Source organism: Biomphalaria glabrata, chromosome 9 (assembly GCF_947242115.1).
Source record: "Biomphalaria glabrata chromosome 9, xgBioGlab47.1, whole genome shotgun sequence".
In the NCBI taxonomy this organism is placed as follows: Eukaryota; Metazoa; Mollusca; class Gastropoda; family Planorbidae; genus Biomphalaria; species Biomphalaria glabrata.
The window spans coordinates 43548652-43572913 of record NC_074719.1 but is presented as its reverse complement, the minus strand read 5'-3'; the positions used below and the strand labels follow the sequence as shown (position 1 = coordinate 43572913).

At 36.9% G+C, this 24262-nt stretch overlaps 2 protein-coding genes across 4 annotated transcripts in view; one reads left to right on the top strand and one right to left on the bottom strand.

Annotated features, from left to right (window-relative positions):
• Nucleotides 1–951: 951 nt before the first annotated feature.
• LOC106072022 (GTPase IMAP family member 7-like) lies at nt 952–11657 on the bottom strand. Of its 2 annotated transcripts, XM_056039883.1 has the most exons (3): nt 11513–11633; nt 10374–10427; nt 952–5123 (listed from the first exon to the last, which is right to left on the bottom strand). In XM_056039883.1, exons 1-3 carry the CDS (start codon nt 11521–11523, stop codon nt 3674–3676), a joined length of 1515 nt encoding a protein of 504 aa, XP_055895858.1. In that variant the 5' UTR covers nt 11524–11633; the 3' UTR covers nt 952–3673. The 2 variants fall into 2 exon arrangements, with proteins under 2 accessions (XP_055895858.1, XP_055895859.1); XM_056039884.1 differs by lacking the exon at nt 10374–10427 and having other exon boundaries at nt 11513–11657.
• Nucleotides 11658–12295: 638 nt separating this feature from the next.
• Nucleotides 12296–24262, top strand: part of LOC106072017 (uncharacterized) — a 21314-nt gene continuing 9347 nt past the window's right edge. The window contains exons 1-2 of one of the 2 annotated variants that reach the window (XM_056039871.1): nt 12296–12455; nt 15332–17399. In XM_056039871.1, the coding sequence (XP_055895846.1) occupies nt 15338–17374 (2037 nt within the window). In that variant the 5' untranslated portion in view covers nt 12296–12455; nt 15332–15337 and the 3' untranslated portion in view covers nt 17375–17399. Of the gene's footprint in view, nt 12456–15331; nt 19592–24262 lie in introns of those variants that run through there. The other variant, XM_056039869.1, reaches the window with a different exon arrangement.

The following is a 24262-nucleotide window of genomic DNA, read 5'->3' as shown; positions in this document are numbered from 1 at the left end:
ACATTAACTACACATCATCTACACATTAACACCACCCAGCTACACATCAACTACACATCAAAACATTAAGTACACATCAACTACACATCAGCAACACATCAGCTACACATCAACTAGACATTAAAACATCAACTACACATCAACTACACATCAACTACACATCAGCTACACATCAACTACACATCATCTACACATCAACTACACACCTGCACATCAACTACACTTAAGCTACACATCAATACATGTACCAATTAAGTACACATTAAAACATCAACAACACATCAACTACACATCGACACATCAATGTACCAAAACTGTTGTTATTTCCAGACCGTCGAAGTAGCAGTGTTTCTGAATGACACATTTTGATTGCGTTTATTTGCAGCTTTAAACTTGACAATAAGGAGAACAGCTCATCGGATAATTCTAAATTTTAGTTTATTGCAAAAAATGCGCTCCAGAACCACCCACCATTAACTTATCTTTAAAGTATTTAATTTTATTTAAAAAAAGGTTTTATTCCCCCTTTATTTTCCTTTTTAAGCAACATGAATCTAGCTACAAGTTTTTATACAGTCTGTTTGTATTATAAAAATTCTGACCAAGTTATTTCTCTCATATGCATTCTCGCCGCACCTATCATCTCCTTTGATATCGAAATTTGAAATTTATTATACATTATTGGTTTGTGGTGAATATGAAGTTTTTACAAGTTACTTTTGATTTTATGCTTGTTTGAACTTCATAACAATTCAGCAAAGCAACATTCTGCTAAATGTTTTAAAAACTGTATTTACAATTCCATCTCTATCAGAAAGAATGTTTAGCAACACAGTCATTCTGTCCGTCCGTCTGGTTTAAATCTTGTACATATTTATTCTGCCATTCTCTGATCAAATTGAAATTTCGCACAATTTTTTATTGTCAAAGACAACACTAAAATGAAGTAAGTTAATCTATTATTAGTAACTTTTATTTCCTTTATTTTCTTTATTGACTTTTGTAGTTTAAAAAAAATATTCATATCATAAAATCTCAAACAGGGATATAACAGCAAACATTATAGTCTCGCATAGACATGCCTTTCAACTGTTTAAAGCTAAAGCATATGATTTTTTTTTCTAAATATATGGTTAAATTTTGATACATTAAAAAATAATTACATGAGTCATTCAAAACAATTGATGCAATTTCACTCAATATAAGCGAGATTTACACACACAAAATGTATTAAAATAGTTCATTGTAAAGCCTAATAACTGTAGGTTGATAAATGTGAAGATATAAAGATTTGCTTATGTCATATCTTAAAATCTCATATCTTGTTAGGCTCAGTTCCAGACGATGCTAACGTCATGCCCTGGTTTCGTACCATCGTATGTCAAGGTCATTGTCACTTTTCAACACAGTTGTCTAATGAGCCACAACCTCTTTTACTTTGCTAATTCCTCCTATGGTCGAAGCGTTATTCCGTCCAAGTGATTAGGTCTGTCTGTACAAGTGCACTGAATTCCTTTTCTTTAAGTTTTCAAAAGGGATATAAATGAAAAAGTGTTGAGTATATATTTTGAAATGCAACTGTATTTTGTAGGATTACTGCTTGGTCGTGTGAAATGCAAACTGGACTGCCGTCCGTGGTCTCAATGATGCCGGGCTCATAACCTGCCTTCCAGTGTCATCATGCGGATGTCAGGGTTAGGGTGACACGAAATGGCATAGCGGTAAAAATTTTGTGTTCAAGATTAACAAAGCTTCACATTATTTCTATTGCATTTTTGTGTGTCATCTTATGAAATGTAAGCCTCCATGCAGTCAGGCTCTGAGCTGTGATTAATCCTTTGTAGCAGGGTCCAAGCATTGATCTCTAGGGTTTGCCTGTCTAAATACAGGGCAAGACCCCCGCATGCACCAGTTCTATCTGTTCCTAAACCAGCCGTATCTTCGACTGTGTTCCTGAGCACCCTGCATTCCTAGAGACCTGGTTGCATGCGTCCTCAGAACGAGACAGCTGGAGGTCACTCACAAAGGTTGTGGGATACACTTTTTTGAGACCAAAAGAAAAACCACTTCCGAACACAGACGCGGCGAAAACAAAATCTTGATTAACCACCGGCGGACAGTTGGTTACGCTTGGTAAAATATGTAGGTCACAGATGGGGCTGCGTAGCTACGAGGAATATTGCATTCCTCATTTATCTTCGGACTGGAAGACAAGCCGTGTTATTATTATTATTATTATTATGTTAGAAATGAACGAGTAGTCATTCTCTGGCGCTGCCAGGGTCGAGTTTCGCTAAAGAGAAACAAAATTCATCGTAGTCCCTTTAACAGTTTCCACTGAGGAATTTTCTGGTGATGTGGCAGGTCTGCAGCAGTACCGCCCTCTGACAGGCAACGAAGATGTTCCTAGGAATGTTAAGGGCCTTGAAGGTGTCTGTGAGGTCAGTTGTTATTATCCCCTCGGTTGATATAACAATGGGGTATATTGTTATTTTGGACAATTTCCATAGACGCTTAATCTCCAAGCCTAGGTTCCCATATTTTCTTTGTTTTTCTATCTCAGTTTTTCTTAAATTATGAGACAGTGGTACGGCGATATCGATAATGGTAGCGGTTTTTTCTTTTTTATCGATGAACAGCAGATCCGGGCGATTGAAATCTACTGTTTTGTCGGTCAGAATAGGCCTGTCCCAGTACAGCAGATGTTCAGTTCAGTATTATTATTATTATTATTATTATTATTATTATTATTATTCGTAGAGGGATGTGTTCTATTGTTTTTTTTGTGTGGGACAGTTTGGATATCTGGGATCGTGGTTCTCCCGGATCCTAGCTAAGTAGCATCCTTTCAAACAGTTTCCAGTACGAAACCGTGTTGAAAATTTCTGATCATTTTTATCTAACTGCCACCATTCACCCTTATTGTTTGGGGCGTTTGAGAACCTTCCAGACTTCTCTTCCCGAATCACAATGGTCTTAGCTTTCGTACCACTTGGACTTGCTCCATTCACATATCCTGGCGTATGTTTGCGGCTCCTAAAATCGGATCTAAAAGTGTTCCCAATACTATTTATGAACCCTGTAGTTATATCAATCGAAGATGGGGGATGAGAGCGTACATTGCTTACACAGTCGAAGCCATAAAAATCCTGAAGAAGATTCTTGTTCTCTGTTCTACTGCAGACCTTCCACATCATCAGACATTTTTCTAATAGACACAAAGTGACTACAGTGAATTTTGTTTCCCTCTAATTAATTTCACCTGGCAGCGTCAGAGAATAAATATGTGCTCTTTTTTCAAATAATACTACTGATAAAAATAATAATTTCTACTGTAAAAGAAATGTCTTCGATTCCCGAAGATTAAGGATGAGTGCTGTGTTTCACAAAATATATTCATCATTTATGGTTATATATCCTTATCCTTGCATTCAGGTCGTGTTGTGACAGTTCACGTAACCAAATATCAACAGTTCTTCAGTTGATCAGTTGTCCTTAGCAAAATATCAAGTGAAGGCGTATCATTCTTTCATGCTCCTAGGCTAGTGTTTTCTTCGAACGACAATATCTTCTCGGGAATGGCAATGGGCGTTAGCTAAGGAAGAATCATTAAAAGTATTGATAGCAAACTGCACTGCTGGTGAATCCTTGATTATAGCTCATAGGAGTTTATTTACAGGATTTCACAACAATACCAACAAGGTTGGTCAGTAAATACCGATTTTTCAGCTTCTTCCTGAAATTCTGCTATTTCTGCAATTAAACTGGCCGTCGAGTCACTTCTTTGGATGCTATTCAAAAGTAGATATGTTTCATTTAAAGTATCAAAACGAGCTTGATTGCTATAATCTATCTTAGGAATACAACGAAAGTCTCTTTTGAGAGACTTAAATCTAGATCTTATTTTCTGTAAGTTTTGTACCGAGATCAACTCTTTTCTTTTCTCATTAATAATTTCACTTAATTCTTTCATCTGGTCGATGACATTTTGGAAAACCCGTAAATCGGCACTTTGTAGGTTAAAATCATTTCTGTTTTCATCAATATCAATCGCCTGATGGCTAACAATCAGACCGTGCTGTGAAAAGCGTTCATTGAGCTGGTTGGTTTCTTTCTCTAGCTTGTCCAGATTGTCCAAACTTTCACAGGATTGTATCTTGCGTTTCAGAATGTCAATGTCTTTGACCAAAAGCTTTTTCAGCATATTCACTATGCGATCATTAATGTGATCAATGTTCTGCTTGGCCTGTGATTTGGGCTCATGTAAAACACTTTGTTCATCCTTTCTATAATAGACATCATCCTCCTCTTCTAAGTCATTGAAGAGTTTGATGGCTTTCGATTTTAAAGATTTCAACTGATCCAAATTTAGATCCTCTGAATTAATCTCGCCCTTAAGTTCATTCAAGTTGTTTTGAAATGTTTCCAGTAGATTAGGTAGCTTTGCATTTAGGAGTAATCTCTTGTGTTTTCTTTTAGCCACTTCAAATTTCTCATTGGTATAGCTTTCATCCAGAGTGTCCGTCATCTGGATAAGATTTTTGATTTGTTTTTCATTCATTTCCAAATCTTCATCGTTTTTACGAAACAATAAAATCCTTTTTTTGCATTTTTCAAACCAAGTCCTTAGCTCGCCTTGTTCACGTTGACACCAGTTTTCAAAAGTTAAATTTCGTTTTTGATTTCGTTTGTCGAATACGTCTCCATGTGTCATAATAATGATGCAGTTTTTCTCCAAGCATTCATCACCAAATATCGTTTCTACGATACGAACACACTCTTTATCTGCATCAGTAAATCGGTCTAAATATTTCAGAACAAGGATGATCGCCCTTTTACCGCCAGGAGGACAGAGAGCTATCGCTTTATACATATCATCCCGACTTTTGATATTGGCTTCCTGACTTGTAACTGAGGTGTCCATAATGCCAGCGGTGTCAACTACAGTCACTGAAACGCCGAAATGATTCGATTGTGCCATCTGTGGTTCAGAGGTCTTGGATTCTCCAGAGTCAGAATCTTGAAACTTATCACTGCCGCTGATCCTTGAGCATAAAGAGCTTTTACCAGTGCCGGTTTTACCAACAAAAATAAAAGTGTAGTTCGTATCTTTGACAGATTCTCTGGGAAAAAAAAGAGAGCGTTTTTTTTCAGAAATATAATTTTAAATTAAAATAACAAACCTTTTAAATAGTGTCTTTTTATAAAAATTTGCCCATATGCCATGATTTTAAGCTTTTTATTTTACAAAGCTTATATCAACTCACTTAGTCTGTATGTCTGTCTGTCAGGTAAAATGATTGTACACGTTTTTTCTTCCACACCCAATCTGAGATCAAGCTGAAATTTTTTGCACAATCATTTCTTTGACATGCCAACACAAGAATCAATGAAAAAAGTAACCCTTGGAATTTTATTTATTTTTTTTGGTATCTCAAACCAGAGAAAGAAATTTCACTAGACTGATATGGTGGTTTACTAGAATTAGTCCCCTTTATTGCTTGTAGAAAAACAAAAGCTTTTAATTAATATAAAACATATTGACATAAGCAGTTACATGGCAAAGTAGCGTTGCCGAATTGGCTTGAAGAGGCCTTAGCCCTTGAGTTCAAATAAGGTCGCTTACTTTTTTAGTAAGTACATTTAAAAAGTGATCACACAGACACCCTCGTTAACCAAATGTCACAAAAACAGATGAACTTTACATCATCTGCCCTATAGACCACTAGGTCTGAAAGGGGAACTAGTTAGGCCAGGTTCACATCTAACTTTACATTCACTTTCACCTATCCTTTGATCTGCTGGACTGTTGGGGCACTACACAAGATCTGTCAACCTTCATTCTCCATTCTTATCTCTCATTTGTCTTTGATATAATTTCATTCGGATGTTCTTTCTGAAAATATTGAAGCCTGCCTGGGTGGACCACTTCGGGGGCCGATTATGAGTTTGTGTTTCCACACAAACTTTCTTTTGTAACCTTGTTTTTTTAAATTATTTATGTAAAAGGTTTATATGTTTCTATAATCAAGCATGTTTATCTACATTGTATCTACAGTCTACACTGTGTCTACACTATCTCTACACCGTCTATAAACAGTCTCAACACAATCTATAGACTGTCTCAACACTGCCTATAAACTGTCTTAACACTTGTCTCCACACGGTCTAGTCTCTACTGTAGTGACACAATAGAAAGACGCGTAGAAGGTGGGGCTTAATTGGGTTTTTACTGTAGTGACCTAACGGATCATTAAAAAGTTAGAACGGAAGTAGAGACTCAACGGACAGGAGGACGACCAGGAAGAAAGGGGGATTATAGATTAGAGACAACGCAGACTGTGCCCTTATTATTTCATAAAGTTATTGTTCAATTTAATGTCGGTAGTTCTTCATTATCTACTGTATTTGGGTCTATTGGATGTGTCTAGTCCGAGCTCACAGATAGACAGTAATCTACACACAGCTACAATTGTGATCTACTAACATCATCATGACACTGTCTCTACCCTGTCTCTGCACTGTCTTGTCTCTATACTGTCTTGTCTCTACACTGTCTTGTTTCTACACTGCCTTGTCTCTATACTGTCTTGTCTCTACACTGTCTTGTTTCTACACTGTCTTGTCTCTACACTGTCTTGTTTATACACTGCCTTATCTCTATACTGTCTTGTCTCTACACTGTCTTGTCTCTATACTGTCTTGTCTCTACACTGTCTTGTTTCTACACTGCCTTATCTCTATATTGTCTTGTCTCTACACTGTCTTGTCTCTATACTGTCTTGTCTCTATACTGTCTTGTCTCTACACTGTCTTGTTTCTACACTGTCTTGTCTCTATACTGCCTTGTCTCTACACTGTCTTGTTTCTACACTCTCTTCTGTCCTGTCTCTACACTGTCTTGTCTCTATACTGCCTTGTCTCTACACTGTCTTGTTTCTACACTCTCTTCTGTCCTGTCTCTACACTGTCTTGTTTCTACACAGTCTTGTCTGTACACTGTCTTGCCTCTACACTGTCTTCTCTCTGCACAGTCTTGTATCTACACTGTCTTGTCTCTATACTGTCGTGTCTCTAAACTGTCTTGTCTCTACACAGACTTTTCTCTACACAGTCTTGTTTCTACACTGTCTTGTTTCTACACTGTCTTGTCTCTACACTGTCTTCTGTCCTGTCTCTACACTGTCTTGCTTCTACACTGTCTTGTCTCTACACTGTCTTGTCTCTACACAGACTTTTCTCTACACTGTCTTGTCTCTACACTGTCTTCTCTCTGCACAGTCTTGTCTCTACATTGTCTTCTCTCTGCACAGTCTTGTCTGTACACTGTCTTGTCTCTACTCTGTCTTGTCTCTACACAGTCTTGTTTCTACACTGTCTTGTCTCTACAAAGTCTTGTCTCTAAACTGTCTTGTCTCTACTCAGACTTGTCTCTACACTGTCTGGTTTCTACACTGTCTTGTCTTTATACTATCTCTACACTTTTCTTGTGTCTATACTGTCACTTCCTTATATTTTAGTATTGATTAAACTATCATAATGGCGCTTCTAAATCCACATATGCCAGATGATATTTGCAGAAAATACAACAACTCTCTCGCTATAACATAACATTGACACTATTATTACAATGGCTACTCAGCCTTTTTTTTTTAAATTAAAGGTACACGTGTTTGTATTCAAATAATTATATTTATTATAGCTAATTACAATATATTCTTAACGCGGATATCGATCGAGTAATCAAAAATGTATAGTTATGAAAAATAGAACATGATAACATTAGAACATTATAGCCATGAACTATTGTTTTTTGTTTTTTTTTCTTTATTAGAAACGTTTTTTTCATTCAACCTAATAATAAGACTTGTCTTTGAGTCATCATCATCAACATCATCATCATCATCATTATCATCATCATCATCATCATCAGTCATCATCATCATCATCAAACTCCATTTGAGTGAGAGCTGAATAGGCTTAAATCCTCTTCTGAAAAAGTCCTGGACAGAAACTCGGCAGAAACTGTGCATACATGTCATCATACAGGTCGAGAATTTTTGGTTTCCCAGACCTGTCGAGACGGAGATCAGCAAGTCTGGGGCAGTCAAAAGGAATATTAGACACGGTTTTGTCTTCTTCGCCGCTGTGGGGGCACCGTGAATCTAAATTTGGCCATAGACGTGAAAAAAATGAGCCAACATGAAAGTGGCCAGTCCTGCAACGTGCTCAGGCCGTGACAGCCTCCACCAAGGGGAACTGCGGTCAGGGCGCCTCATGCGCTCCCAGACTCCACGGGCCTTTTTGTTCCAGCACTCAAACTAATTTTTTTTTTTTTTTTTTTTTTAATTATAGCCAGAGCATGATGAAGACTCACAGTCTGTTTGGCGGTTTGTCTTTGCCCTCCCTGGTGTGCCAAGGAGTCTGCAATAGTGTCGCCAGTGACACCTATGTGACTCGGTACCCACTGCATTATTACAGGGGTGCTATAACGTTGTTTTATGTTGTGTGAAGCCATGATGACAGTGTCGATATTGGGGGGGGGGGGCATGGTCCAGGGCTTTGCAAAGCCTTTAGTACAGATTTTGAGTCAGTGACCACAACAATCTGTGTTGCCCTCAAATGTCCCTCGCCGATTTGAGAGTCAATGACTTTTAAGGCTTCACAGACTGCCATGGCCTCCGCATCAAAACTGCAAACACTACCTCATGGTCCAAAGATTTTGACTGACTCAGAGCCTCCCACCACTTTCGTGGATTAAGCCCTTTCTTTGAGTCGGAAGATTAATGAGGAATGCAGTGGATGCGCATCTCAGCTGTGACCTACGTATTCTACACTCTCAGCGCACTGTTCTTACTTTCTAGTGCATCACATGCACACCAATCTTGAAACTAACTTTTAAACATTAGGTTCCTGCAGAAACGGAAATGGCTAGGTTCACCTGTATCCACATCTCCTGCTGCATGACACGTTGTCTGATTGTCATCTCTGAAACATTTGGCATTACTCTTATCTTATCTTATCTTATGTAATACAGACGTTACTTCAAAAAAGAAGATGATTACGTCCTACGCGTCATGCATTTAGTCATGCATATTAACCAATGACTTAAATTCTGCCAAGTCACTGGTTTTCCTGGCTAACTCAGGCAACCCATTTCATGCTCTAATAGCACTAGGGAAGAAGGAGTATTTGTACAAATTTGTCTTAGCATATGGGATGAGGAATGTGCCTTTATCTTTTTGTCTTTCAGAGTATTTTGTTAGCGGCCCTCGAAAGGGGAAAAGACGCTATTAGTTTTGTGTGAAATGTCTATCCGTCTGTCCGTCTGTCCCGTTTAGATCTCGTAAACTAGAAAAGATAGTGAAAATCCGACATCACAATATTTTAGACCATTCAAAGTTCTGATGCAACGGCTACTTTTTTTTTTCTGAAAGCGAAAAATCTAATTTTTTAAATCACTTATGCTAGCAGTTTTTTAAAGAGAAAAAGCTAATTAGTTTGCATTATAAGTTAGACCTAATTTAAAACGAATAGTAATCTGCATTTTCTTTACATTTTCTGTGGTGAAAACGGTTTGCCTCTGAATCAGGGGTCCCGGGTTCGAATCCTGGTGAAGACTGGGATTTTCAACTTCAGAATCCTTGGGCGCCTCTGAATTCACTCAGCTCTAATGGGTACCAGACATTAGTTGGGGAAAAGTAAATGCGATTGGTCGTTGTGATGGCTACATGACACCCTCGTTAACCGTAGGCCACAAAAACAGATGAACTTTACATCATCTGCCCTATAGACCACAAGGTCTGAAGGGGGAACTAGACAGGCCAGGTTCAAATCTAACTTTGCATTCACTTGCACCTATCCTTTAATCTGCTGTACCGTTGGGGGCACTACACAAGATCTGTCAACCTTCTTTCTCCATTCTTATCTCTCATTTGTCTTTGATATAATTTCATTCTGATGTTCTTTCTGAAAATATTGAAGCCTGCATCGGTGGACCACTGCGGGGACCGATTTTGAATGTACATGCCCATATAAACTGTCTTTGTAACCTTGTTAAATTTTGTTTTTGTATTTGAAGATTATGGTTCAGTTTTGTGTGCATAATTGTTACTTTACTTTTAAATCTTCTATCCTGAAGGCTTTCTAAATTTATTGATTTTACTAAAGGTGTTACTCTATTGTCATGTAGATGATAGTCGTGTCTTGAGAATGTCTTTATCATAATGTCTCTGTTATATGTTTCAATGCGCAGCACACTGGTATTATTAATAATCTTATACCTATTTTATGACACCTTTCAAGTTCTAAATTCGGTCTTTAACAAAGTGCATAACTTATTTAAGAGCAGTATATCATTTTAAAATTCTTACTCAATCTTCTTATTTTCCAATTCCTTACTGTTTCTTTGGTCTTCTCTTATTTCACTAAATTTAAAAATCAACAATGCATGATTTATTGTTTAAATAAGAAAAGAACTGATCATTAAATATCTACACCTGAAGATACCATAATTTAAACAAATACCCAAATATATTTAAAAAAAAAAGAAACAGCGAAGCTTATCTAACTAAAAAAACACAAAATCATTGCCACATTTCACAATACCAAAATGTTTAAATCCTTTTTTCTGTATATAAAAAAAAATTAACTCATCAATTATAAGTGGGCTATGTTCTGTTCTGTGTGAGAGCACCATTGAACACAAGTAATATAAGACATGTTTAGACAGGAAGAAGGACTGTAGTAGATCCGGCTGAAGTCATGGGAGTCTGGACAGTCTGGGGGCTAGGTTCTGTCCTGTGGGATACTAGTGAAATGTTAGGAAGACCTGGAGCGACACTGTGAAGTGTGTCAGTTGTCTGTTCTTGTATTAAATAGGTCTTTTAGAACTTAAGACTTGATAGCAGAAGTCTAAGTCTAACTATTTTTTTTGATAATTCATTTGCTTATTGTTACCTCCTACCTTTCGTTGAGTTGTCTGCCTTAGATTTACAATATGTTGTTTTTTTTTTTTAATAATTTATCAAAGTAGATGAAAAGTAAAATGTTTTAGATTTATAAAAGCACATACTTTCTAAAATTTAAATATATATGCTACTAACATCACTGTTTCCAATCAATTATTTTATGACAAATTATTTCAGTTATAAATATAATACAACATTAAAGTAAAGTAAAGTTTCCCTTTGAGACCGCGCGATCTATGGGACAGATGATGTAAAAGTCCTCTGTTTATGTGGCCCACAGTTAGTGAGGGTGTCATGTGGCCAGCACAGCGACCAACCACCTCAACTTTCCCTAATCTAATGTTAGGTATCCGTTAGAGCTAATTTGCCACAGATCGCCCAAAGATCCTGAAATTGAAAATCCCGGTCTTCACCAGGATTCGAACATTTGACCCCCTCGGTTCGAAAACCAAGCGCCTTACCATTCAGCCACCGCGACTCCAGTATACATTAGTAACGTTAGAGACAATATATTAATTTCTAAAAGAGATTGATCTACTTACTCTGAGGCCATGTTGAACAAGATCGACCAACGAGCGAAAAACACAGGTCGGATTCTAAACTATTTTTAATGATTTACCGGAATACCCGATATTTTGTAATTTCCATATTTCCAAGAAAAGTTTTTTTTTATGCAACGTTTATGACGTAGTGAGTGTGAGCACAGCTTGTGTTGTTTCTTATGTCTGTGAGAGCTCTCTGCGTTCTATTCTGATACCAGCTGTGAGCTGTGCACAGTGGCGTAGCATTGTATATCCTAGATGTCGTTCCCCGCATCCCCCCCCCCCAAAGAAAAAAAGAAAGTTAGTTGTAAAAAGGCAAAACAATTCGCCTTAATAATATCTTGTGTCTACAGTCTCTCTCTATATATATTGTTGGTTTCCCTATTTGAACTTAATTCAAAGAATCCACTTACACTAAACATGATTTCACATGGCATGTTACAACAAGTTCAAACAATACTATACTTGAATTAAAAGTGTTTTTTTAATGTATCGATATATTTAACAACAATAAATAATTGTCTAATGCAGGCGCCAAAATACCTAAATCTTTTACAGATGTTAGCGCTGTAACACTTATTCAGTTAAAAGACTTTATAAAGCAATTAGCCATTGTCGTCAATCTAAAAGCAATAAATTACTGTTCTTGATTTGTCCACCCTATATTCCTTGAGCTCCTTTTAAGTCAAGGTTGCTCGGCCTCAGGCTCAGCATGCATTCTGGGTCGAAACATAGAAAGAAAAAAAAAAGATCTGAACACTGCCTGCTCGTTGTAGAAAACGTAACGTTTTCCTCAGGAAAGTGGATGTGTATCTCGTGGTGACTTAGTGCGCCATGTTGTTGTTAGTGTGTGCATCTTCCACTAGAGGCCGTTCTCTTGTTGCTGTTCCTAGTGCGTTTGTAAATTCGATTTTATTTCCATCTGTCTGTTAAGCATTAAACGGTATGTACAGACTTTTATTGTCAGTTTTATAAGACTACGACTAAGACTGAGACTAAGACTACTCAATATTTATTAAATGTTTTTTTCTTGTTAAAAATGATGAATATAGAAAGCACCACGAACCGTCCAATCCATGTTGTGCTATTTCCTGTTACACAAATTCCATTTGCAGACATCTTTTTAAGCTTCGCTTTGAGAGTCACTTTAGCCCAACTTACTTAGCAACTTACTTAGCAACTTACTTAACAACGTACTTAGCAACTTACTTGAAACGCACTTATCAACTTACTTAGCACTTACTTAACAACTTAATTAGCAACTTACTTAGCAACTTACCTAGCAACTTACTTAGCAACTTACTTAACAACTTACTTAACACTTACTTAACAACTTACTTAGCAAATTACTTTGACGTACTTACATAGCAACTTACATAGCAACTTACTTAGCAACTTACATAACAACTTACTTAGCAACTTACATAACAACTTACTTTGCAACTTACTTAACAACTTACTTAACAACTTACTTAACAACTTACTTAGCAACTTACTTAGCAACTTACTTAGCAACTTACTTAGCAACTTACTTAGCAACTTACATAGCAACTTACATAGCAACTTACTTAGAAACTTACATAACAACTTACTTAGCAACTTACATAACAACTTACTTTGCAACTTACTTAACAACTTACTTAGCAAACTCAGCATGTAAGATAACGTACGTTAAGAATTATGTCATCTGACATGCGAATGACATGTTCGAAGCAATATAATCTCTTTTTCACAATACCTCAAGTCAAGTCAGAGCTTAATGGAACCTGGAACCAGGATACAGAAACCTGGACAGCTGTTCCAAAACAGCTCTAACGCTTTTCTTACAAATTTAACAGTTTAACAGCATATATCGCTGAGAAAAAAATTATTAGCTCGTGGGCTACATGGGGAAAACTCTTGCTTGACGTTATAATTTTTCAAAGTGAAAACAAATTAAATAAATGTATATTTGGCTAAGACTAGATCTAGGTCTAGATCTGACATTAGTTTTGAAAGGACTTTAAAGAATCTAGAAGTAAAGAGTTCTAAATCAGGACTTTTGGTCTAGTGTTAGATCTAGATCTCCTTATAATGAACATACCAACAAAAAAAAAATCACACAAGTATGCCTTTCCCGCTTGCCAAATCAGAAAAATAATATGTTTAATCATCTGACGGTGTCACGAAATCGATACCCGAATCGAAATCAAATAAAAAAAATATTTATTAAAAATATTTTATCATATTTTAAGTTTAACAATGGAGGTCTTGTCATTGAAGTTTAACAATGGAGGTCTTGTCATTTGAAGTTTAACAATGGAGGTCTTGTCATTGAAGAAAAAAATATTTTTAATGGTTTTCTTGTTAATAGATTCTAGTCATTTTTCGTATTGGCCAATTTCTGATAGGAGGCACGATCTCTCGAGAAAACTGTTCAATTTTTATCTTGATACTTGTATGTTGATAAGCTCTACTGTAAATTAGCTAGCTAGTCTATATTCATGATAAACTCCAACCGATAGTTGCCCGGCGTTTCAATTTTTCCAAATATATGATAAGAACGGGCATTTTATGGAAAAGGTACGGTACAACGTAGTGTTAGTAATAAATGAGACGTTGATTCTTGGCCATGGAGTGTCCAATTTCTGAATACAAATAATCTCGTTTTATATTATACAGATTTTAACTGCACTATTAGATCGTTCTTGTCAACCTAGCTCTTTTGATCTTTGAAAATGTTCTTACATTTTATTTAATCATCGGATGCATGGTGGTCGAGTGTTACAAAGAGCTTGGCTTCAGAAACGGGGAGGAGGGGGTCTGGGTTCGAGGCTCGGTGAAGACTTGAACTTTAAATTTCGGGATTTTAAGACTCCTTACTCTACCCAGCAAAATGGGTACTTCACATTAGTTGGGGAACAATTAAGGAGGTCGGTCGTTGAGTTGATCTCTTCTAACCGTGGATCACAGGTACAGATGACCTTTACATTATCAGATCGCAAGGTCTGAAAGGGGGAACTTTTTACTTTTTATCTATTCAATCATCTTCTTGCATTTAACTCTATCTTTAATTAATATCCTTTACTATTAATCACACAGATTATTATTTTGAAATCAGGGCCGGCTCTAAGGAACTTGAATGCTTCATAATAATCTTTTATCGCTGTGCAGTAATCTTAATCTTAGTTAGTTTCTCTTATAATAATCTTTTATCGCTGTGCAGTAATCTTAGTTAGTTTCTCTTATAATAATCTTTTATCGCTGTGCAGTAATCTTAGTTAGTTTCTCTTATAATAATCTTTTATCGCTGTGCAGTAATTTTAGTTAGTTTCTCTTATAATAATCTTTTATCGCTGTGCAGTAATCTTAGTTAGTTTCTCTTATAATAATCTTTTATCGCTGTGCAGTAATCTTAGTTAGTTTCTCTTATAATAATCTTTTATCGCTGTGCAGTAATCTTAGTTAGTTTCTCTTATAATAATCTTTTATCGCTGTGCAGTAATCTTAGTTAGTTTCTCTTATAATAATCTTTTATCGCTGTGCAGTAATCTTAGTTAGTTTCTCTTATAATAATCTTTTATCGCTGTGCAGTAATCTTAGTTAGTTTCTCTTATAATAATCTTTTATCGCTGTGCAGTAATCTTAGTTAGTTTCTCTTATAATAATCTTTTATCGCTGTGCAGTAATCTTAGTTAGTTTCTCTTATAATAATCTTTTATCGCTGTGCAGTAATCTTAGTTTCTCTTGAAGCACATTGCTTTTTGGCGTTTCCCACTCGAGCTATTTTACCAAAACATGCTAGAAATATTTATAAAGCTTTTTTTGTTTCTTCGACAGCCAACAATGTCAAGCAACCAAGAGTCATTGACTTCAATGTCAAGCAACCAAGAGTCATTGACTTCAATGTCAAGCAACCAAGAGTCATTGACTTCAATGTCAAGCAATCAAGAGTCATTGACTTCAATGTCAAGCAACCAAGAGTCATTGACTTCAATGTCAAGCAATCAAGAGTCATTGACTTCAATGTCAAGCAACCAAGAGTCATTGACTTCAATGTCAAGCAATCAAGAGTCATTGACTTCAATGTCAAGCAATCAAGAGTCATTGACTTCAATGTCAAGCAACCAAGAGTCATTGACTTCAATGTCAAGCAATCAAGAGTCATTGACTTCAATGTCAAGCAACCAAGAGTCATTGACTTCAATGTCAAGCAATCAAGAGTCATTGACTTCAATGTCAAGCAATCAAGAGTCATTGACTTTCTTGCTGCTCGGCAAAACCGGGATGGGCAAAAGTCTAACCGGCAACGTCATCCTTGGAAAAACATATTTCAAAGATGATGACCAGTCTGGATCCGTAACAGAGAAAGTTGAAAAAGCCAGTGCTGTCGTAGATGGAAACAACCTGACCGTAATCGACACGCCTGGAGTAATGCACACCAACCTGAATGTAAATGAAGCCACGTTGAAGGTGTGTAAGGATATGACCGACGCCGTACTGGAGTGTCCAGAAGATGGGAAAGTGGCTCTCATTATTGTCTGGAAGTATGGAGACCGTTTCACGCAAGAACACAAAACTATATTATCCATACTGAAACAACTGTTCGGCGAGGATAATTTAAGCAAATCTTGTATTATTCTAGTGACATTTGGCGATTTATTTGAGGACAAATATAAGGGAAAGAAAATATTTGAGGACTGGGTTAATGAACAAACCCAAGAGTTGGGTCTTTTGTTTTCCCATGTACACCATAGATGCATTTTATTTGATAATGAATCTGAATGTTTGCAAGCCGTAGCAAGCCAACGCCAAAAATTAATTGACTTGGTCAATACTTTAGACCAAGGATACACAAAATCGAAGTTTTCTAGTTTGAAGAAACAACACAACAGACTCATTTTGGAAGCTAAACTTCCACAGCTGCAATCTGAATATCTCGAGAGAGAGCTACGGATAGTCAATAGCTTTCATGCTGTCCGTCCAGCAGCGGAGTGCATTGAGCGGTTATCTGAGATACTGAGTGAAGTGGGGACATGCTTAACAGACCTTAATCAGATCGACGATCCTAAGGATATTTTCTACTCCGAAGGAGAGCCTCGGATTTTCGACGTTATACGAGCCCGTCTTGAAGACCTACAGACACAAGTAGAAAGAAAAATCGCTTTTCAGAAAATGGAAGACCAAATTGATGCGCTCCTCGAAAAAATGAAAGGACTTAATGACAAGAAATTTCACGACATAAGCAACCTAGACGAAGAACTAAGCTCACTCTCAAGCGAAGTAGAACGCAATGAAGACTTTTATCCTTTGCGGCCAAAAGTTGGTATTGCCAAGGAGGTGTTACTACTAATGAAACGAAATAACGCCACTATTAAGCTAAGGGCTGAACTGGATAAGCTACTAAAAAAAGTGGAAAATACTGATATCAGGACATTTTTTTCAAAACGAACTTTTGGACCGTTAGATACTCAGCTCTTTAAGCTTACACTCGAAACATTGAAGGAAAATACCACCCTAGGAACTCTTCATGAGGTAAACGAGCATCTGGAAGATGTACGTAAATGTCTTAATTACAGAAGACAAGATAATTTGCAATGGAAAGTATTCACGTCACAAACAGCTATTTATGGAGCAGCAGGTCTCGCTTCTTTGGCTGTTCCTGTAATAGCACCGATTGCTGCAACACTTTATGCTTTGACTGTACTAGGGCATGCCCACGAAATAATAGAGAGTCGAAATAAAAGATTACGATCCAATAAGCATCATCCTGATTCTGAAGACGCGCGGTCCCTACCCTGGTTTTTAAGGCGCGCACGACTATTCACAAAAGGGTCGAAGAGAAAATCGAAGTTCCGACTAATTATGGTAGCCAAGAATTAAAGAGCTGCATTACGAGAGCGTACTAGTTTGTACAATTTGTATTTTCATCTCTTCCTTGCTTGTTGGCTCCATCTTCATCCTCCTTTAGCTCCATCTTCATCCTTCTTTAGCTTCATCTTCATCCTCATTTAGCTCCATCTTCATGCTCCTTTAGCTCCATCTTCATCCTCCTTTAGCTCCATCTTCATCCTCCTTTAGCTCCATCTTCATCCTCCTTTAGCTCCATCTTCATCCTCCTTTGTTTCCATCTTCATCCTCCTTTGTCTCCATCTTCATCCTCCTTTAGCTCCATCTTCATCCTCCTTTAACTCCATCTTCATCCTCCTTTAGCTCCATCTTCATCCTCCTTTGTCTCCATCTTCATCCTCCTTTAGCTCCATCTTCATCCTCCTTTAGCTCCATTAAGTGGGGCTGTGTGCACTAGAGCAGTGATTCCCAAAGTTGTCTACATAGACTTCCAAGGGGTCAACTTAAGGGAAACAATAAATGGGGGGGGGGGGGTTATGAGATTCCCAAAGTGATCAACATAGACTTCCAAGGGGTCAACTTAAGGGAATAAATAAATGTGGGGTTTATGAGATGCCCAATGGGATCTACAAAAATGGATCTCATTTACGCTGGTCGTGACTTTAATTTTCACATCTTGTTAATGCAATTATTTCACATACTAATATATGATTTGTACCTTAGTTAATCCTTTACATATTTATCCTGCTAATCAAACGAAAAATTGTTGTATTTAATGTCAATACTAATTTAAATTATTTATTTGAGTCTACATGTAACGGATGTTTAAAAAAAAAAAGAATTGTAGATTTTAAAGCGTTGGTTATTTAAAATTGGGATTCATTCCTTCCTTGTCAAACAAGCGGTTATCCAAGTGACTTTTTGTGTCGATATAAAACTAATTACGCTGAAGGATCGTTTAATACAATACCAACATGATACAACGATAAGGGTTTGAAAACCTTTCAAAATCTCAACGATAATGTTCAGAATAGACCCACAAAACCTTTTCACAGTGAGAAGATAGTGGCTTGTCAGCGGTTTACAAGAACTTTTTACGCAGACTTTAGATAAAACATTGAATTTACCAGCTGTTGAAGTAGTTAAAAAAATGTTTTTTGTTTAATTTTTACACAAACGTACATCTGATATTATTAACTCTTTCTCTCCGTAATTATTTACCAAATTCTGGTGGAATCAACGCTGGTATCGTCAGTTAGGAGAGAAAGAGTTAAAGAATTTCTTTTAGCAACAATACTGTTCCTGGGCACATCTGTGGTATGAGTTATAACATTAAAAGGTTCTTATTTTAATTCTTTGCAAACGACACATACAGTTTGAGATCAGCAGCGTCGAAGTCTCTGACAGAGTGTAGCTCTATGGGAAGTAATCTGCCTTATTTTTTCCTCAGGGTTGACGCACGAATCCTTTCCCATGTTTTGGTAAATCTGCAAAGCAGCAGAGATTTGAATTCTGTATTTTTTCTGCTAGATGGGTTGCAAGCCAAGGCTAATGAAGAGTCCCTCCTGCCGGAAGCTAAGCTTATTGGTTTAGGCGCCAGTTACTCGCCTTCTCCTGTCAGTAAAAATAATTTCGCTTGAATAATCAAGAAATACACTAGAACTGCTCTTTGTGAAAACTTTTACAAATCAAACAATTAATTAATATTTAATGTTTGAAGGTCTACAGTCTACATAGAACCCCATGCATACAACTATGTATCTTAATAATGTAGAAGTTTTTTTTTTTAAATTCAAATAAAATAATTAATTACCAAAAATTAAATGACTAAATGTTTGTTTGTTTTTTATTGATTCATGTTTGGTTAGATCAGCGGTTCTCAACCTTTTAGGCTGGGCGACCCCTTTTTACAACCCCCACTCTGCCGCGACCCCCCCCCCTTCCCCAGCACACACACACACACAGCTATAAAAGAATAAACAAAAACAATCCATTTTTTCGATGGTCTTAGGCGACCCCTGGGAAATCGTCAATCGACCCCCAAAGAGGTCCGACCTACAGGTTGAGAACCTCTGGGTTAGATCCAGTAAAATAATTTCCGCTTGATCTGAGAATGGGTGTGGGAGAAAAAAACGAGTAGAGTTATTTAAGGGGACAAAACCCGGACATATTAAAATATGCTTGAATACTGTAGGCCTCGTGTTCCTTGTTGGTATCAAAGGAAATAATTAATAACCAGTAATTAATGGACTGTTTCGTTGTTTTTTTTTCTATTGATTCATGTATTATCTACAACAGTGTTTCTCAAACTTTTTCTATAATGGAACATTTCGCACATTCGGAGTAGTTGTCTCAAGATTGTTTGTGACATACATTAATTGGGAAACAAGGAGTATCCCCTTCCCTGTGTGTCTCGCGTGGAAGTAAAACCTAATCGAGAATTATGGGCAGGAAATCTCCTTCCGGGAGTTGACCACATAGTCAGAAATTTAGTAGTCGCCATGTTCTTGAAGCGTATGGATGTGTACTACAGTTAGTTGTGATAAGTAGTTACCATGATTTTGAAATGAGAGGACGCATAGATATTTAATGTAACAAAGTATTAACAGATGTGTGCTTAATATGTTATTGGACATTATAATTAAATCATGTGGAGAATTTCTTGCATTCATTGATGGCTGGGATTGCCAGTATGTTAAATTTAATATCAAATAAATTCCATCTGCTATTCAAGCTTCGATTTGTTGTGCTATCATAGCTGCATAACTCATTTAGTAACCATACGCGACAACAAGTAGTACAAGAGTATTTAAGTGAATGAGAATATCTTTAATTTCTGTGTAATAGACATCTCAAGAAATTATACATAAATAAATGTCAGACCACTATATGTAGTGACAGTTATTGGATAACTTTGCTTATTTTTTTTTGGAGCACTGAATTCAAGCGGTGGCCTACTAATTAATTATTCCAGTATTTCGAAGAACACCGAATCAGTCCTCACGAAACACAAGGTCTCCGCAGAACACAGTTTGAGAAACACTGGTTTACACCAATGAGTAATTGTGCAAAGTTTTAACCTGATCCGAGGACGGGAGTGGGAACATACCGTGTTCACACTTTTTACCAGACAGACAGACAGACAAACAGATAGGGTCTGCTGATTTAAGCTTTGTAATCAATGTGACAATGATTTCTGAAGAATACAAAGATATAAAGAATACGATCCCTTCAGTAACGACGAAGAGAAAGAAAACTGCAGATTGAAAAGTTGGCAACGAATTAGAAGCGAAAGAGAATCAAGTAAAGGCAACTCCACAGAAGTAGCTGGAAGTGTAGTCAAAGATGGTGAACAATTAGTGGGAAGCGTGGTCGAGGGGCTAAGTGCGCTTGAACTTGGCTTGGCTTGGCTACCTAGAAGGAGGCTCGAGGTTCGATACCCGACTCGGGCAGAGCTGTGTTTACTGAGCGCCTATTAGCATGAAAGTAGCGCTATATAAAATATATAATAATAATAACGGTGACCAGTCTGGATACGTAACAGAGAAAGTTAAAAAAAAAAAAAAGCGGTGCTGTACTAAAGATGTACAACTAGACTAGTATCATCGCGAATGACAACCAGGTACCATGACAGTATCGTAACGTCGGGCAAACTAAGAATGATTATTCACTAAAACTCTCATTAGTACTACAGGAGCCGAATCAGAACAGATGAGATGACAACGCTGAGAATTATCAAAACATCAAAATCTTCATTTTGCAGTACAAGTTTGACTAATGAAACTTGAATTTGCTTTGTCCGTCATTTTAGACGCAGAACCATTGCCTGATACGGAAGACTTGTTTGCAGTAAGCTAGACCTTTGAAAAAATATTACCTCATTCCAGTAATTGAAAACGCTTACAACATTTTTTTTAAATTTTATCCGTTCTCTATTCAATGGAAGTAAATATACATACTGTAGAAATCAGGCCTGAGGGTTGTGTACTTTGAAAGTCACTGTGACCTGGCACATCCCATTGTCTTAAACCTCTATGTCATGATCAAAATGCGACCCAGTGTGTCGAGGAATAGAATGAGATTTTCCGACCTAATCTGAGTCTTAACAAATTGACGATCTTAATATACACTGAACATTGTCCTGCTACGTTAATATTTTTTCTAAGTACAATGTATTGAAATTTGAACAAAATAATAAAACTAGGGCCCAAAAGTACTATATGTCATATAGCATGTTCAGATTTTGGTATTTGGTATTGGGAGTAATCATTTTTTCCATACCTATCAGAAATTTTTTTTTAGCATTGCCTTTTATGTTTGGAAAAATTATATCCACGTATGAACCAGAAGTTCTTATAAATATGCTACATCTAAGTGTAATATTTTCACTAAAGCATGAAAAATAGCAGTGAAGTTATATATTTCAGATTGTTGCAGCGGTATTGTGTATCTATAGATCTATATATTGGTTGTCTTTATATATATACTAATCTAAAAGCTGTTTATGTAACGGTTAATAATATTAAAGATAAATATTTTTTTGTAGAGAAATGTTACATTTTTAGCGGCCCCCGCAATTAGTTTTGTGTGGTCTGTCTGTCGTTTGTCCGCCCGTCCGTTTTGATCTCGTAAACTAGAAAAGATATTGTAAATCCGACATCATGATGTTTTATACCTTTCAAAGTTCTGATGCAACGGCTACATTTTTCTTTTCTAAAATCGAAAAATTAAATTTATACAATTAACTAAGCAAGCCGTTTTTTTCCACAAATTTTTACAGCTATTCACTATTAATAAAAACATATTTTTTTAATGGTATTGCTAAGATAAGTAAGTTCTGTCATACTAATTACGACATTTACAACAAAAAAATGTTCACTTTTTTTTTGAAGAGAGAAAATCTATGAAGTATACATAGAAGTCGAGCATAATTTAAAACAACAATTAATAATTAGTTTTCCATATAACCGCGTGAAGTGCAACGCTGCTTTATTAGCTTGGAACACTTAATTAACCATTTAAGTGCTGAGCTGTTTTACAATGAATGGAATTACAATTCTTATGTTTAGATGCTAAACTACCACACGCGTTTTAAGGGTTAAAGGATTTTTTTTACGAAATTTTTTCTCTTTAGAATTTGAATAAGAGATTGACCCTTTACAAAAAAATTTGATGAATTAGATCAGGGGTTCTCAACCTGTGGATCGCGACCCCCTTGGGGGAGGAATGACGATTTGCCATGGGTCGCCTAAGACCATCGAAAATTGTCTACTCTTCTGTTGCTGTATGTGTATGTGTGGGGGGAGGGGTCGCGGCAGAGTGGTGGATTGTAAAAAGGGGTCGCCTAGCATAAAAGGTTGATAACCGCTGAATTAGATAATCATAATATGACATTAGTTAGGCCAGGTTCACATCTGGCTACACATTCATTTTCACTTTTCCCTTGGTCTGCTTGCCCGTTGAGGTGCCACACAAGATCAGTAAACCTTCTTTCTCCATTCTTCACTGTCATTTGCCTTTGATATAATTTTATTATGATACTCTTTCTGAAAATATTGAAACCTGCCTTTTTGACAACTTCGGGGGGGCCGATTTTGAGTTTTTGTTTCTACACAAGCTTTCTTTGTAACATTGTTTTCTTAGAGTTCTTTGATATACTTGAGTTTTGACTCCCAGTGGAGTAGAGAGCTGCAAATGTTCTTCACTATCTGACTCCCTAGGCGATTCACCTCTTGTTCAATCAATCCATTTATCTCTTTGCTTTGGTCTCACAGCCCTTCGCCTCTAGGTTCAAGTTCGGAACCTACTTTCCATTGTTCTTTGCATTTGATGATCAATCTTGGATTGTTTAAGTTCTTACTCGCCGAAATTGAGGCAATTACCTTAGCACTACAGACAGTGGAAAACAAATTATATGAAGGAGTGCAACCACCATCAGATATTGTTGTCTTTACAGACTCCCAATCTACTCTGCAAGCACTTAACAGCAGCACCTCAAACAGCCCAAGAGAGTTGACAACACTCATTGTGATAATCCACCAGATGATATCAAAATTAAATATTAATATCACACTACAGTGGATCCCTGGACACATTGGCATCATGGGAAATGAAAAGGCAGATAAGCTATCAAAGGCAGGTTCATGTATGGAACAACCAGATAGACGTTAACTACCTCACCCTAAGGTCAATGTTAGTCAACAATCACAAAGAGGAGTGGCTCAACCAATGGACATCAGGAAACACAGGCAGAGCCATGTACAAAGAAATGGCTACGCCTAACAAACTGGACAGTATTAACTTCCTCCCCCGCAAAGAACAATCTACAATCTTCCAACTAAGAACAGGACACACACCACTATTAAATTACCACCTGAACAAAATAAAATCCACACAACTCCCCCTTTGCAGACACTGCGCCCACCCCTTTGAAACCGTAAACCATATCCTCTTTGAATGCCCCTCCCTAATTCACCTTAGGCAGACCCTACTTCCACTACAGCCCAACATAGCCAACACCCTGTACGGCAGTGCTGAACAACTGAAGAAAACAGCACACTTTTTTTCCTTGGCACAGTCTGCAAAAGAGCTCACAGCTCAGCAGCAATAAAGCTGGCTAGAAGAAGAAGAAATTCTTACTCTGTTGGCGATTGCCATTGTGTAGTTTGTAAGTTGTACACCTATTAAATGTTGCAAGCCTTCGTTGGTGAATTTATGTAAGTAGTCTGGTATTTGTAATATGAATAAATTTCTCAATGTAACGATTAAAGAAAATGTATATATGCTGCTTTAAAAGCTTATTTGGGTATTGGGGAGATTGAGATAATTGTACAAGTAATACTTAAATAACCCTATGCTGGTTACCAGAATTTAGACACAAAAAATAAAAATAAAACTCACAATTATTTAAACCACTTCAGT

Coding starts and splice junctions, on each gene's coding strand:
- LOC106072022 (XM_056039883.1), bottom strand. Junction 5,124..10,373: donor TTGGAAAATAAGAAGATTGA/GTAAGAATTTTA, acceptor TTTTTTTCCCAG/AGAATCTGTCAAAGATACGA.